General features: G+C 31.6%; 3 protein-coding genes across 3 annotated transcripts; all 3 read left to right on the top strand.

The window, feature by feature from the left end:
* Nucleotides 1-2,115: 2,115 nt before the first annotated feature.
* On the top strand, nt 2,116-4,133 carry LOC108563914 (cytochrome P450 4C1-like). Its single transcript, XM_017922730.1, has 10 exons — nt 2,116-2,305; nt 2,356-2,553; nt 2,610-2,792; nt 2,855-2,921; nt 2,970-3,096; nt 3,151-3,220; nt 3,276-3,385; nt 3,446-3,680; nt 3,730-3,909; nt 3,967-4,133. Exons 1-10 carry the CDS (start codon nt 2,116-2,118, stop codon nt 4,131-4,133), a joined length of 1,527 nt encoding a protein of 508 aa, XP_017778219.1.
* Nucleotides 4,134-4,881: 748 nt separating this feature from the next.
* Nucleotides 4,882-7,417, top strand: LOC108563913 (cytochrome P450 4C1-like). Its single transcript, XM_017922729.1, has 10 exons — nt 4,882-5,098; nt 5,166-5,366; nt 5,426-5,611; nt 5,668-5,861; nt 5,926-6,001; nt 6,070-6,176; nt 6,237-6,305; nt 6,357-6,522; nt 7,002-7,181; nt 7,242-7,417. The coding sequence occupies exons 1-10, from the start codon at nt 4,882-4,884 to the stop codon at nt 7,415-7,417; spliced, it is 1,572 nt and encodes a 523-aa protein (XP_017778218.1).
* A 925-nt stretch (nt 7,418-8,342) lies between these two features.
* On the top strand, nt 8,343-12,128 carry LOC108563912 (cytochrome P450 4C1-like). The gene is made up of 12 exons (XM_017922728.1): nt 8,343-8,559; nt 8,621-8,821; nt 8,878-9,063; nt 9,122-9,315; nt 9,376-9,451; nt 9,522-9,628; nt 9,684-9,752; nt 9,804-9,969; nt 10,029-10,208; nt 10,261-10,392; nt 11,780-11,893; nt 11,950-12,128. Exons 1-12 carry the CDS (start codon nt 8,343-8,345, stop codon nt 12,126-12,128), a joined length of 1,821 nt encoding a protein of 606 aa, XP_017778217.1.
* The last annotated feature ends 1,096 nt before the right edge of the window (nt 12,129-13,224 follow it).

Here is a 13,224-nt window from a genome sequence, read left to right as displayed (position 1 = left end):
TAGTTAAACATTTCGATTTATGCGATTTCCTTGATAATATACAATTAATTGGAAGCGTGAGCGCTAACGAGATGAAATAAATCATTGTTGTTTGAACGAGTTTCTTACATTTCAATTAGCGTAATTACGAGTTATAGCCAATATTTTGGGAGCACGACTGATCCTTTTCTCCGAACACTTTGTTTTTATATGTTTCAAGATAAACCCGTGAACTTCGAACGAAAAAATAAAATAATAAGTAAATAAACATTGATGACCCTGTGCGCATTTATAAATATATTCGAATTTTTTGATTGTCGGCCGATTGTAGAAGAATGTCCATTAAATGTTTATTTATTTTCAAAATTTTCACTTTGAAACCTTTTTTTTTTTTATTTCTTGCTCATTTACGATTACTGCGTTTGTTTCGCAACAGAATTTTCTATGCAACGCGCGTATATCTCGTCCACGGTTACAAGTTCAATGTAAACCACATTTAACATTTATAAATCCAACACGTTCGTTGCCTTATATTCATCTCTATTTCTCCTTTTCATTTAAAAAATAAAAATTCAAAGTAAACCGGTCGCACGTTATTGCCCCATCTGTCGATATATTAATAATTATGTGTGTAACTAAATATTTATAGTGAGAATCTTTGCACCGCGAAATTATCTAGATTCTAGAAACAAGTTACGAGATATATAATTAAATTATATATCTTGTTGTTGTTGTTGCTACCTTGGTGGTCGTTTAATTCCTTAAGAGGAAACGCGTATGTAATGTAATACATAATATTTCATTTACTGGAATCGGTTTTCTTGCAAATCTTCTATGTTTGGGCCAAGGTTTTGCGGTCGACTGAATGCGAAAAAGCACGATGAAATCTCTCGCAATTTCAATTTTTTTGCGACCTACATAATATTTTCTTATACATTTTACGATTATTTCATCTTTTGCAATGTAAACATCTTACAACGTATTAATTAATTGCGTACGAATACAAAACGAAATGTAAATTAATTACTAAATAAAATTTAAATAAATTAAGTCTTAACGGTTTTTTTTGTGAATTGGTGCTTATTTGCGTGTTTTTAATATATTAGAAATAAATTGATTTAAATTAAAACTAAAAATAGACAGAATTTAATGTTTTGATAATTTGTAAGAATATATGTAAGATTGATAGTGAAATCTATAAAAAAAATTTAAAAAAAATGTATCAATTTTAGAGTATTTCTCGAAAATTTCAATTAGTAGTTTAAATTTTAAATATTCATATTAAAGCTAACAATATAGAGATTCAAAGTAAAGTTTAATTACAGTTGTAACATTTATAAAATTAACGTAATCAGTCAATATTTAAGCAAAATTATTTTGAGTCATGTCTTTAAATTTTAGTATTTTTCTGTGAAAATTCAATTAGTAGTTTAAGTTCTAAATATTCAAATAAAAGCTAATAATATACAGATTCAAATTAAAGTTTAATTACAGTTGTAACATTTATAAAATTAACAGAATCAGTTAAAATTTAGGCGTTATTATATTGAATAATGTCTTTAAATTTTATGATTTTTCGCAAAAAATTCAGTTAGTAGTTTAAGTTCTAAATAATCAAATTAAAGCTAATAATATGTAGATTCGAACTAAAGTTTAATTACAGTTGTAACATTTATAAAATTAACGTAATCAGTTAAAATTTAAACAAAATTATTTTGAGTAATGTCTTTAAATTTTAGTATTTTTCTTGGAAAATTCAATTAGTAGTTTAAATTCTAAATATTCAAATTAAAGCTAAGAATCTAATGATTCAATTAAATGTATTTGTAATTATTTTTTTTTTAAATACATTCCTATTGTTTTCTAAATTATACTAATGTATTATGTATTCAAAAGCTATTGTATAATTTTTTATAAAATTTTCATTTTTATTTTGTTCTAGTAATAGTTTGTAATAGTTATCGTTAAAATTAATGGTATTGATGCCTATTGTATAAATAATTAACAGAATTTAGTGGACGCACAAATTCTATTGTCTTTAATAAATTAACAATAATTGTGCGAAACTGCCCATTTGCTACATGCGACTTAAGTATTTAAAGTCAAACGAGTATCGAATTCGGGAATCATTACACGATGAACAACTTCATCCAACATGCTCTATACTGGTACTGGAACTTGGTGTTAACACTATTTTTTACACTCATCTTCAGATACGTCTTAAGATCAAAACTGACCGAAGATACGAACACATTTCCAACACCGAAAGGCTTGAAATACTATCCACTTTTGGGACATTCTCTGACCTTCCTAGGAGACACCGAGTGTAAGCTGCAAAGATTCAAATTATCTATTTTATGCATTTTTTTTTCATAGATATTTTCAATACGCTTCTCCAAGTGGCAAGTAATAACAATCATCCGGTCAGGGTTCAAATCTTGCACAAGACTTACTATACTGTGATGCATCCGCATCACATGGAAGTTGTCTTGAATAGTCCGAAGTGTTTGGAGAAAGACGCGCTGTATAAGTATACAATTCCGTTGATCGGATACGGATTGTTCAATATGCCAGGTAAATTGATTGCTTTTTTTGTAGCTAATTAGGAATAGTTTATGATTTTCTTTCAGTGGGGATTTGGAGGGTTCACAGGAAACACATAATGCCGACGTTCAATCAAAAGATTTTGGACAGTTTCGTCGATATCTTTGCAGAACAATCGAATTTGTTGGCTCAAATCCTTGAAAGGAAAGTTGGGATTTACTTTGATGTTGAGGAGTACGTGGCGAAGTGCACTCTGGAATGCGTAGCTCGTAAAGAACGAAAATATTCTTACAAAAATCTTACATTTTTCTTTAATCAAATTTATCTTTAGAAACAGCCATGGGAGTGACAACTAACATCCAGACGAGTGATTGCGAAATCGTTGAATACGTGAACAAGTAAGTTAAGTTTAATTAATTGAATTATCTGTGATAAGTTTAACTCAGAGGCATGGATTTGCTTACGCTGCGTATGTACAACGTGGTGCATCGATCTGATTTGATCTTTCACTTGAGCAAGCACGGAAAGCAGGAAGAAAAGGTCATCTCAGGATTTTACAACTTCATCCAACAGGTTTAGCGTTTTCTTTTTGAATTTAATGAACACAAAATAATTAATTGAGAGCAGATTTTTAAGGAGAAACGGGAATTATACCGGGAAATGTTGAAGCAGAAGCACGGAGAAGCCAATATCGAAGGTTAAAATAATATAGCGAACAATGGATAAAGATGAAATTAAATTAAATCTTTCAGAGGTTTCTAAAAGGAAAGCTTTCTTGGAATATCTCATGGAGTTATCTGAATCTGAAGGAAAATTCACCGAAGATGAAATCATCAACGAAGTGCAAACGTTCATGATTGCTGTATTATTAAGATAAGTTTGATTTAGCGTGAAGAAGTTAAGTTTTTTTGGTTTTTTTTAGGGTTCGGACACCTCCGGCACAGTTGTTGGATTCGTTTTGCTCTGCTTGGGAATTTACCCTGAAATCCAAAAAAAAGTTTACGAAGAAGTTTTCGATATACTCGGACGCGATCGCAGCTTAAAATCCGACGATCTTCCGCATCTCAAGTACTTGGAAAAAGTTGTTAAAGAGACGATGCGTTTGTTTCCCATCGGTCCGTTCATCTTGCGACAGGTTTCCGAAGATTTACCATTAGGTAACTCAAATCAAAATATTTAATAACAATTTTTACACTATTCTTTTAGCAAATAAAGTGTTGCCAAAGGGAAGTGGTGTGGTTCTTTGTATTTACAGTTTACATAGAAGTCCTGAGTATTATAAAGATCCTTTAGAATTCAAACCTGAACGCTTTAATCCTGAAGAATCTTCGAAGAGGCATCCGTATGCGTATCTGGCGTTTTCTGGAGGTCCCAGGAATTGCGCTGGTAAAGATGTTTTTCTTTAGTTAGAAATTTTTGTAATCAAATCTCATGGTGATTTAGGTCCAAAGTTTGGAATTATGTTGGTTAAAACGATCGTGGCTACTTTGATAAGAAAATACCACGTGGAAACAACTTACAAGAGGCACGAAGATATTCGCATGAAACAATCGCTTCTACTGAAAACCGTGCTCGGCTATCCTGTTAAATTAATTCCAAGAGATAATTAGTTATAATGAACAAGAAATTAAGATTTAAATAAACGTATTGTATAAATTGTTATTGATTTATAATTAAAATAATTGATTTATGTCTTAAAAACTTGTTTTTATTTTTACCATTAACAACTATAATAACCATATTATTAGTAAATGATTACTTAATTAATAGAACACGGATGTAGTATAATTAAAATAAGTGTATTCTTCTAATTTTAACAACTTTCTTGCAATAATATTTCTCATTTTATAATGGAATTATAATGATAATTAATGTGATTGATTGATTATGGATTTATGCAGAACTAAATAAATTTTAGATTTGTTGAAATCTTTGAATCTACTCATTTACGTAAGTAATTTGCATGACAATTTCGCAAATTTTAATTGAAGCAAATTATAGAAAATTCAAAAATTCTCCTTTTTTCATATGAAAAGTAAAATTAATTTTTAATTTGTTTTTTCGTATTTAACGGTTATTAAATTTAAAATGCATCGTAATATATTAAATATTATGGATGTGGTTAAGGCTACGTGTCTCGATTGGACTTAATTACAGGAATTAGAGTAATGTTTGCGGTACTAAAGAAATTGAGTTATTTAATATAAATTGTTTACTTGTACGCAAATTGAGCAATAGGAAATAAAAAAAAAAGTAAGATACACGTTTGTTTAGCAATAGTAAATGTATATAATAAAAGAGTTTTGAGTAAACTGTTTCATTCCAGTTTCAAGAAGCGCTTTGTGAAATCTAAAAAAAATGTGTTCAATAGTGAAAAGACGTTCGTTGCTTCTGGAGCTGGGATTGCTGAATAGTTTGCTGATTGGAGTCGGTGTTCTTCTAGTGTTTTGGTACATTCGGTGGCGACAAAGCAGGAAGAATCTGTACGAAGCGGCTGCGAAGGTGCCAACACCAGAATGCATGATTCAACTACCTATACTTGGTCACAGCCTTTACTTCATCGGAGACACAGAACGTAAATATCATATTTTGCGGTAATAAAACTTTCTTTTTATTACTATTTGTTTTGTACGTGCGTTTAGAGATTTTGAAGAATGTTTATAATATATCGTTGAATAAGAGCGAAACGCCGTGCGCGGTTTGGTTGGCGCACAGGTTGTTCTTCTATCTGAAGACACCTAAGCAAATGGAAGTGGTTCTGAATAGTCCGAAATGCTTGGAGAAGGATGATTTGTATAGGTTTTCCAAGCCGTTGATAGGGCACGGACTCTTCAATCTAAATGGTAACAAAAAAAAAAACCTCAAAATTGATGTTTGAATTTGCATAAAGTTAACTTTGCAGTTGAAACGTGGAAAAATCATCGCAAATTGATTGCGCCCAGCTTCAATCAAAGGCTTCTCGATCAATTCGTCGACGTCTTCGTCGAGCAGTCAAACATTCTCACCAACAAAGTTCTCTCCAAAAAAGTGGGTAAATTCTTCAACGTCGAAGAATACATAACAGCAGCTGCATTGGAAATGGTCACTCGTAAGTACTTCCATTATTTACAATATTTAAGAAACGTACAAACAAAATATTTGTAGAAACTGCAATGGGTATAAAAACTAATAATCAAGAGAGCAATTGCGAACTCGCCGAACAATTGAACAGAGGTTTAGATATTATGTTCATGAGGATGTTCAACGTTCTTCTCCATTCGGATTTTTTGTTCAATTTGACTAGTTTGGCGAAAGAAGAAAGAACTATCATAAATTCCTTCCAAGGTTTCATTAGAATGGTATTAATAATAAAAGAATCTAAATTTTTATTTAATTATCGTATTAATATTGAAATTTGTTTAGGTTATTACTGATAAAAGAGCAGATTTCAAAAAGAAGGAGCAAGAAATGAAGGAGTGCGTCGAAGCGCAAATTGATGGTGAGTGCAGCAACGAATCATTCTTAATTCGATCAATTATTTGTATTTATATAAATTGGAAATTGTAGAATTCAAAGAGCGTAAAGTATTCTTGGATCATCTCATGGAATTATCTCAGAATCAGCAGTTTACGGATCAAGAAATTATTGAAGAAGTGCAAACATTTATGATTGCTGTAATATTTATACACACAAACAAAAAAAATAATCTTAACTAATTTAACTTTGTCTTTCAGGGATCAGACACTTCGGCTACAGTCGTTTCCTTCGTTTTAATATGTTTGGGAATGTTTCCTGAATACCAGGTAAATTAACAATTCTTAAAATCGTACATATTTTTGATTAATTCATTTCAGCAATTGGTTTATGAAGAAATCCTTGAAGTTGTTGGATTAGATCGAGACATCGAGTGTACGGATATAGCGAAATTGAAGTGCTTGGAGAAATTTATAAAGGAAACGATGCGGTTGTTCCCAATTGGACCAAACATCGTTCGAAAAGTAACAGAAGATCTTGAACTTGGTAATTCAACTTTACTTTCTATAATGAATTTCAACGTTTTGCAATAAATAAATTATTATACCTAGTTTTTATAAAAATTGAGAAATTATTTGAGTTATATCTATAAAATTGCAAGTACTTAATTTATAATCAAATTAAGTTATTTGCAAGTCAATATAGGAATATTTTATTGAAATTACTTTGCAGAATTTAATAATTTATTAATATTATCGTAATATTTCTGATTTTGATTTATTTAACGTTATGCAACAAATATTTTATAATATCTTGTTTATATCTCAAGTTATAATGTTTTTTATAATTATTTAAAGCTTTTGAAAGTATTTGATTTAAAATTAAGTAGACTTCAAAATTCAATTTATGAATTATTTACTGTATTTTTTTCAACGTCTTTCATCTAATAATACCTAGTACAGTGGAACCTCGCTTAGAAGTACCTCGCATAACGAGCAAAATGAGTTGTAGTTGAATATTTCCAGATGGTCACATTCTACCAAAAGACAGTGGATTGGTTCTGGCTATTTTCAGCATCCACAGGAACGAGAAATACTATCCCAATCCCATGAAATTCGACCCAGAGAGGTTTTCCCCCGAAGAAACCGCTAAAAGACATCCGTACGCTTATCTTCCATTTTCTGCTGGACCAAGAAACTGCGTTGGTAAATATGCTTACAATTCTCAATTATTAAACCAAATATCTAATAAACATTCCTTTTCAGGTATCAAATTTGGTATGACTGTTATTAAGACAATAGTTGCTTCGGTAACCAGGAAATACTTCATAGAAACGAGCTTCAAGACAATCGAAGAAGTGCGAGTTAAGCAATCCTTGATCATCAAGAGTTGCCTTGGTTTCCCAATTAAATTGACGGAACGTGTCAACACTTTACTATGAATCGATCTAAAATAATATAAATGTTTTTTATAAATACTTGTTGAGAAAACTATCTAAAAATTATAATTTTATTTATTATTAACAGATTTTTATTATCCTATAAATAAAAAAAAACACATCTAAACCCAGATCATTCCTATATGTATGTTTACACTTATTTAATTAAAATTTCTGAAGAACGCACAAAAATGAATAAATTAGAATCAAGTTTTTATATATGATAAATGTAAAGTTGCATAATTTTTAATAAATTTAAAACCTGAGAAGTAAACATTACAAAGTACAAGTAAATTAAGGTTACGTGTCTCGTTTATATGGAAAGAGAGTCATAAAAAAAGTACGTGAAATAATTTTAAATGAATTAAAATCTATAAGTATGCAAGTACTATAAGAAAAAAAAGTTATTTTTTAAAGTAGTATTCGCAAGAGAAAAATTTGTTCAGAAATATTAGAAATTACAGCGAATTTCCGTTCAAAGTGAACGAAAATAAGTGTTATTGTCATTTAAAAGAAACAACCTTTTATTTTTAATTGGCACAAACTCATCAACTTCATCGCTTGCAATATTTAGATCTAATTCGACTTTATTTACATCATAAATGCATTTTCTTTTCGGACGATTTTATATCAATATTTGTTTTTACTAAGGTTTCATTAATTTACCTTTTATGCGCCCCATAAATTCAGTTCACGTCAATTAATTTTGCGTAAAAAAATCTCAAGCATAAATATATTGAAGTAGTTGCATACATTCAGGGACGCTTGTAGTAATAATTACTGGCGGATATAATTATTGACATTTATTAGTTTGTTATAAATAAAGGCCGGTAATTATAGATACAAATATATAAAAGAAAAGTGTATTGAGCGAACTATGTTATTCCAGTTTTAAATCTATGATAAGAAAATCTATGAAAATTGAAGAATGTATTCAATAGTGAAAAGTCGTTCGTTTCTTCTAAATCTGGGATTGATGAACATCTTGCTGATTGCAATCTCAGTTTTACTGGTGTTTTGGTATTTTCGGTGGCGTCAAAGCAGGAAGCATCTGTACGAAGCAGCCGCGAAGGTGCCAGCATCAGATTGCATAATTCAACTACCTATACTTGGTCACAGCCTTTACTTCATCGGAGACACAGAGCGTAAACATCTTATTATGCGTTAACAAAACTTCTTTTATTACTATCCTTTGTTTTCATTTAGAAATCTTGATAAATCTTATTCATATAACGTCGAAAAGTAGTAAAACGCCGTGCTCGGTTTGGTTGGCTCACAGGTTGTTCTTTCTCCTCAATAAACCTGAGCAAATGGAAGTGGTTCTGAATAGCCCAAAATGCTTGGAGAAGGATGATTTGTACAGGTTTTCTAAGCCGTTGATAGGGCATGGACTTTTCAATCTAAATGGTAATAAAAAACTTTAAAAATTGATATGTGAATTATCATAAAAAGTTCATTTTCAGTTGATACGTGGAAAATTCATCGCAAATTGATTATGCCCAGCTTCAATCAAAGGCTTCTCGATCAATTCGTCGACGTTTTCGTCGAGCAGTCCAACGTTCTTACCAACACAATTCTTTCCAAAAAAGTGGGTAAATTCTTCGATGTCGAGGAATACATAACAGCAGCTGCATTGGAAATGGTCATTCGTACGTATTTCCATTATTTTCTCAATTAATAAGTCACAAACAAACAAAATATTTGTAGAAACTGCAATGGGTATAAAAACTAATAATCAAGAGAGCAATTGCGAACTCGCCGAACAATTCACCAGAGGTTTAGAAATTATGTTCATGAGGATGTTCAATTTTATTTTTCATTCGGATTTTTTGTTCAATTTGACCAGTATGGCGAAAGAAGAAAGGACTATTGTAAATTCGTTCCAAAACTTCATTCGAACAGTATTTATGAATAAACTAAAACTATAGTCTACTACAATATTAATATTTGAAATTGTTTAGGTTATCGCTGATAAAAGAGCATCTCTGAAAAGGAAAGAGCAAGAAATGAAGCAGTCTATTGAAGCGGAAATTGGTGGTAAATGCAGCTTGAAACCAAACTTAATTCACTTACTTACTTGTATTTATATCTAATTTTTTGATTGTAGAATTTAAAGAGCGCAAAGTATTCTTGGATCACCTCATCGAATTGTCTCAAAATCAACAGTTAACTGATCAAGAAATGATCGAAGAAGTGCAAACATTTATGATTGGTGTAAAACTTATGCAAACACAAAAATGCATTCACTATTATTAACGTTTTCTTTCAGGGATCAGACACTTCCGCTACAGTCGTTTCCTTCGTTTTAATATGTTTGGGAATGTTTCCTGAATACCAGGTAAATTAACAATTCTTAAAATCGTACATATTTTTGATTAATTCATTTCAGCAATTGGTTTATGAAGAAATCCTTGAAGTTGTTGGATTAGATCGAGACATTGAGTGCACGGATATAGCGAAATTTAAGTACTTGGAGAAATTTATAAAGGAAACGATGCGGTTGTTCCCAATTGGACCAAACATCGTTCGAAAAGTAACCGAAGACCTTGAACTTGGTAATTCAACTTTCCTTTATATAATGAATCAAATATTATTACTATTTGCATATTTCCAGATGGTCATATTCTACCAAAAGACAGTGGATTGGTTCTGGGTATTTTCAGCATCCACAGGAACGAGAAATACTATCCCAATCACATGAAATTCGACCCAGAGAGGTTCTCTCCCAAAGAAACCGCTAAAAGACATCCGTACGCTTATCTTCCATTTTCCGCTGGACCAAGAAACTGCGCTGGTAAATCTACTTAAAAAAAATCTTTGATCACTCTGAAATGCTCTTCATTTAGGTGTCAAATTTGGTATGTCCGTTGTTAAGACAATAGTTGCTACGGTGACAAGGAAATACTTCATAGAGACGACCTTCAAAAGCATCGAAGACGTACGAATTAAGCAATCTTTGATCATCAAGAGTTGCCTTGGTTTTCCAATCAAATTGACAGAACGTGTCAACACTTTTACAAACAAATGAACTTATCCAACACAATGTACATATTTTATAACTAGATGTTCGGAATTTGGAAAAGAATATAAAAATTATAATATGAAAAGACTTATACTTTACCCAAAGAAGACAAAATAAATTAAGACAATCTCTCAATTAAATTGAGGAACTATTTCATATTATTAAATAAATGCGAAGTTACATAATTTAGAAGACATTTAAAATGTGAGAAGTAAACATGTTCCAGAGAAAATTACAAAGTTCGAGAATATTAAGGTTACGTAACACGTTTTAAAAAAAATTATATGAATTAGTGGTGTATGCAATTAAAGTGTTCAAAATGCATCATTTTCTCGTTTGAAAATTGAGCAATAAAAACAAAATGAGTAAAAAGAAGATTGATACGTTTTTTTTAATATTATTTTTTTTATTAAATAGTGTAATTATATTAGATGAATGAACAAATGTTGTTATTCCAAAATTCATACTATAGCGAAAGGACGTTCGACGTTTTTGAATGTGGGATTAATGAATTGTTTGTTGATAGGTTTCTGTGTTTTTCTGATGATTTGGTATTTTCGATGGCGTCGAAACAGGAAGCATCTGTACTACCCGATTGCGTGACTCTATTTTCAATACTTGGTCATAGTCCTTACTCCATTGGAAACACAGAACGTAAATAAACATAATTTGAGCTAATTATTATGTTTTCTAATTATTTTTCGTTATATTTTTAGATATCCTGGTTTGCACACAGGTTATTCTTTTCTATAACGAAACTGGAATAAATGGAAGTAGTTTTGAATAGCTCGAAATGCTTGGAAAAAAATGATTTGTATAGGTTTTCGCAGCCGTTGATTGGGCACGGACTATTCAATCTGAATGGTAAAAATATACCTTTCCTATTCAATCTTCTGCATTTCAAAAGTTAATTTGAAGTTGATACGTGAAAAATTCATCACAAATTGATTATGCCCAGCTTCAATCGAAGACTTCTCGATCAATTCGTTGATGTCTTCGTCGAGCAGTTCTTACTTGCACTCATATTAATTTCAAATTACAGAAGTCAAAGAGCGCAAAGTGTTAAGAGATCAAGAATTCATTGAAAAAGTGCAAACATTTATGATTGTTGTAATATTTTATAGACACAAAAGTTTCACAGTCGCTTCATTTGTTTTAATATGCTTGGGTTTGTATCCAGAATATCAGGTAAATTGAAAATATAAAAATTAATTTGTATAAATATTTAATCTTTTCAACACGGATATAACGAAATTTAAAAGTAACCGAAGACTTTGAACTTGGTTAAATCACTTTTTCTTCAATAATAAATTGAATAATTATACTGTTTGCAAAATTTCCAGATGGTCAGATGTTACCAAAAGGCAGTGGTTTGGTTCTGGCTATTTTCAGCATCCACAGAAACGATAAATTCTATCCGAATCACATGGAATTCGATCCAGAGAGAAATTGCGTTGGTAATTTACAACTTCTCAAACACCATCAAACTTCTGCTAGCAATTCTGATCGTTAGGTATCAAATTTGGTATGACCGTTGTTAAGACGATAGTTGCTACGGTTACAAGGAAATACTTCATAGAAACGAGCTTTAAGAGAATCGAAGATGTGCGAGTTAAGCAATCATTGATCATCAAGAGTTGCCTCGGTTTTCCAATCAAATTGACAGAACGTGACACCACATTAGTTGAATAGAAACTTTTGTAATTAAGCATAATAAATATTGTTATAGCTACACTGTTTATTGTTTTGCCTATTACTACCATTATTTACATATATTAGAGACAAAGTTTATAAATTGAAAATTTACATAAAAATAAAGATTTTATGTCCACTCCTCTATAGTTAAAATCTTTAACTTCTGTCTCGTCTGTCAATATATCCCTTGCGAATGGTATAATTCTTTGTATCCCCAAAAGTGATAGTGACGCTTTTCTCCCTTCCGGTTAACATCCAATAACACTCCTCCCCGTTATAGGCAAATCCTTCGAATTCCTCATTAAAAACTTTTTCTTCTAAATCTCCCACCTTACCTCATCAGCATCATCAAAAACCTCCTAAGTAATCGTTCCCTTAAAGTTAAGATCCGTAAATCCTTCTCCAGTTCCTTTTCCCCGCTTCAGGGTGTCCCGCAAGGCTCTCCTCTGTTATATAAACTTTTTTGCGGTAATATGTATAGCCCCGATGCCAATATCTTTGATCCCAACTTTTATGTCCTCTAATACGTTGATGACACTACATTGATTTCCCACGCATCTTCCCTTCAATCCTCTATTCTTAACCTTCAAAACCTTCAAAACCTCCTACCCTCGACCATTTTATGGTTTAAAAAAGGGCGCCTCAAAGTTAACCCATCCAAGACCAAACTCCTTATTCCCTACCATCGCATATCCCCTTCGTCTCTCCATGTTACGTTAAATAATCATTCCATTTTTCCCTTCACCACTTGTTAAATACCTTGGAATCCTTCTTGATTCTAAACTCAATCTCAATTCCCATTCCAAACAACTCAAAACCAAAATTAAATCCTTCGTCATTTCCGTTCCTTAACCTTCCGTAACTCCGAAATATCCATAAAGTACCAAACATCCATATACAAATCAATATGCTGTCCTATCCTTGACCACTGTTTCCCACTACTTTCCTAATGTCCTAAAAAAACAGTCCGTATCCGAACGTTCCGCCCTTCGTATCCTCACCAAAATACGACATCCTAACAATCGTCTACGTCTAATAATCGTCTAGAGGTGTCCAAACTACGGCCCGCGGGCCAAACCCGGCCCGGCAGGCG

The sequence above is a fragment of the Nicrophorus vespilloides genome, unplaced genomic scaffold (genome assembly GCF_001412225.1).
Source record: "Nicrophorus vespilloides isolate i.1.1-1 unplaced genomic scaffold, Nicve_v1.0, whole genome shotgun sequence".
NCBI classification, from domain to species: domain Eukaryota; kingdom Metazoa; phylum Arthropoda; class Insecta; order Coleoptera; family Silphidae; genus Nicrophorus; species Nicrophorus vespilloides.
The sequence above is the reverse complement of the archived record's forward strand: the minus strand, read 5'-3'. Positions and strand labels throughout refer to the sequence as shown.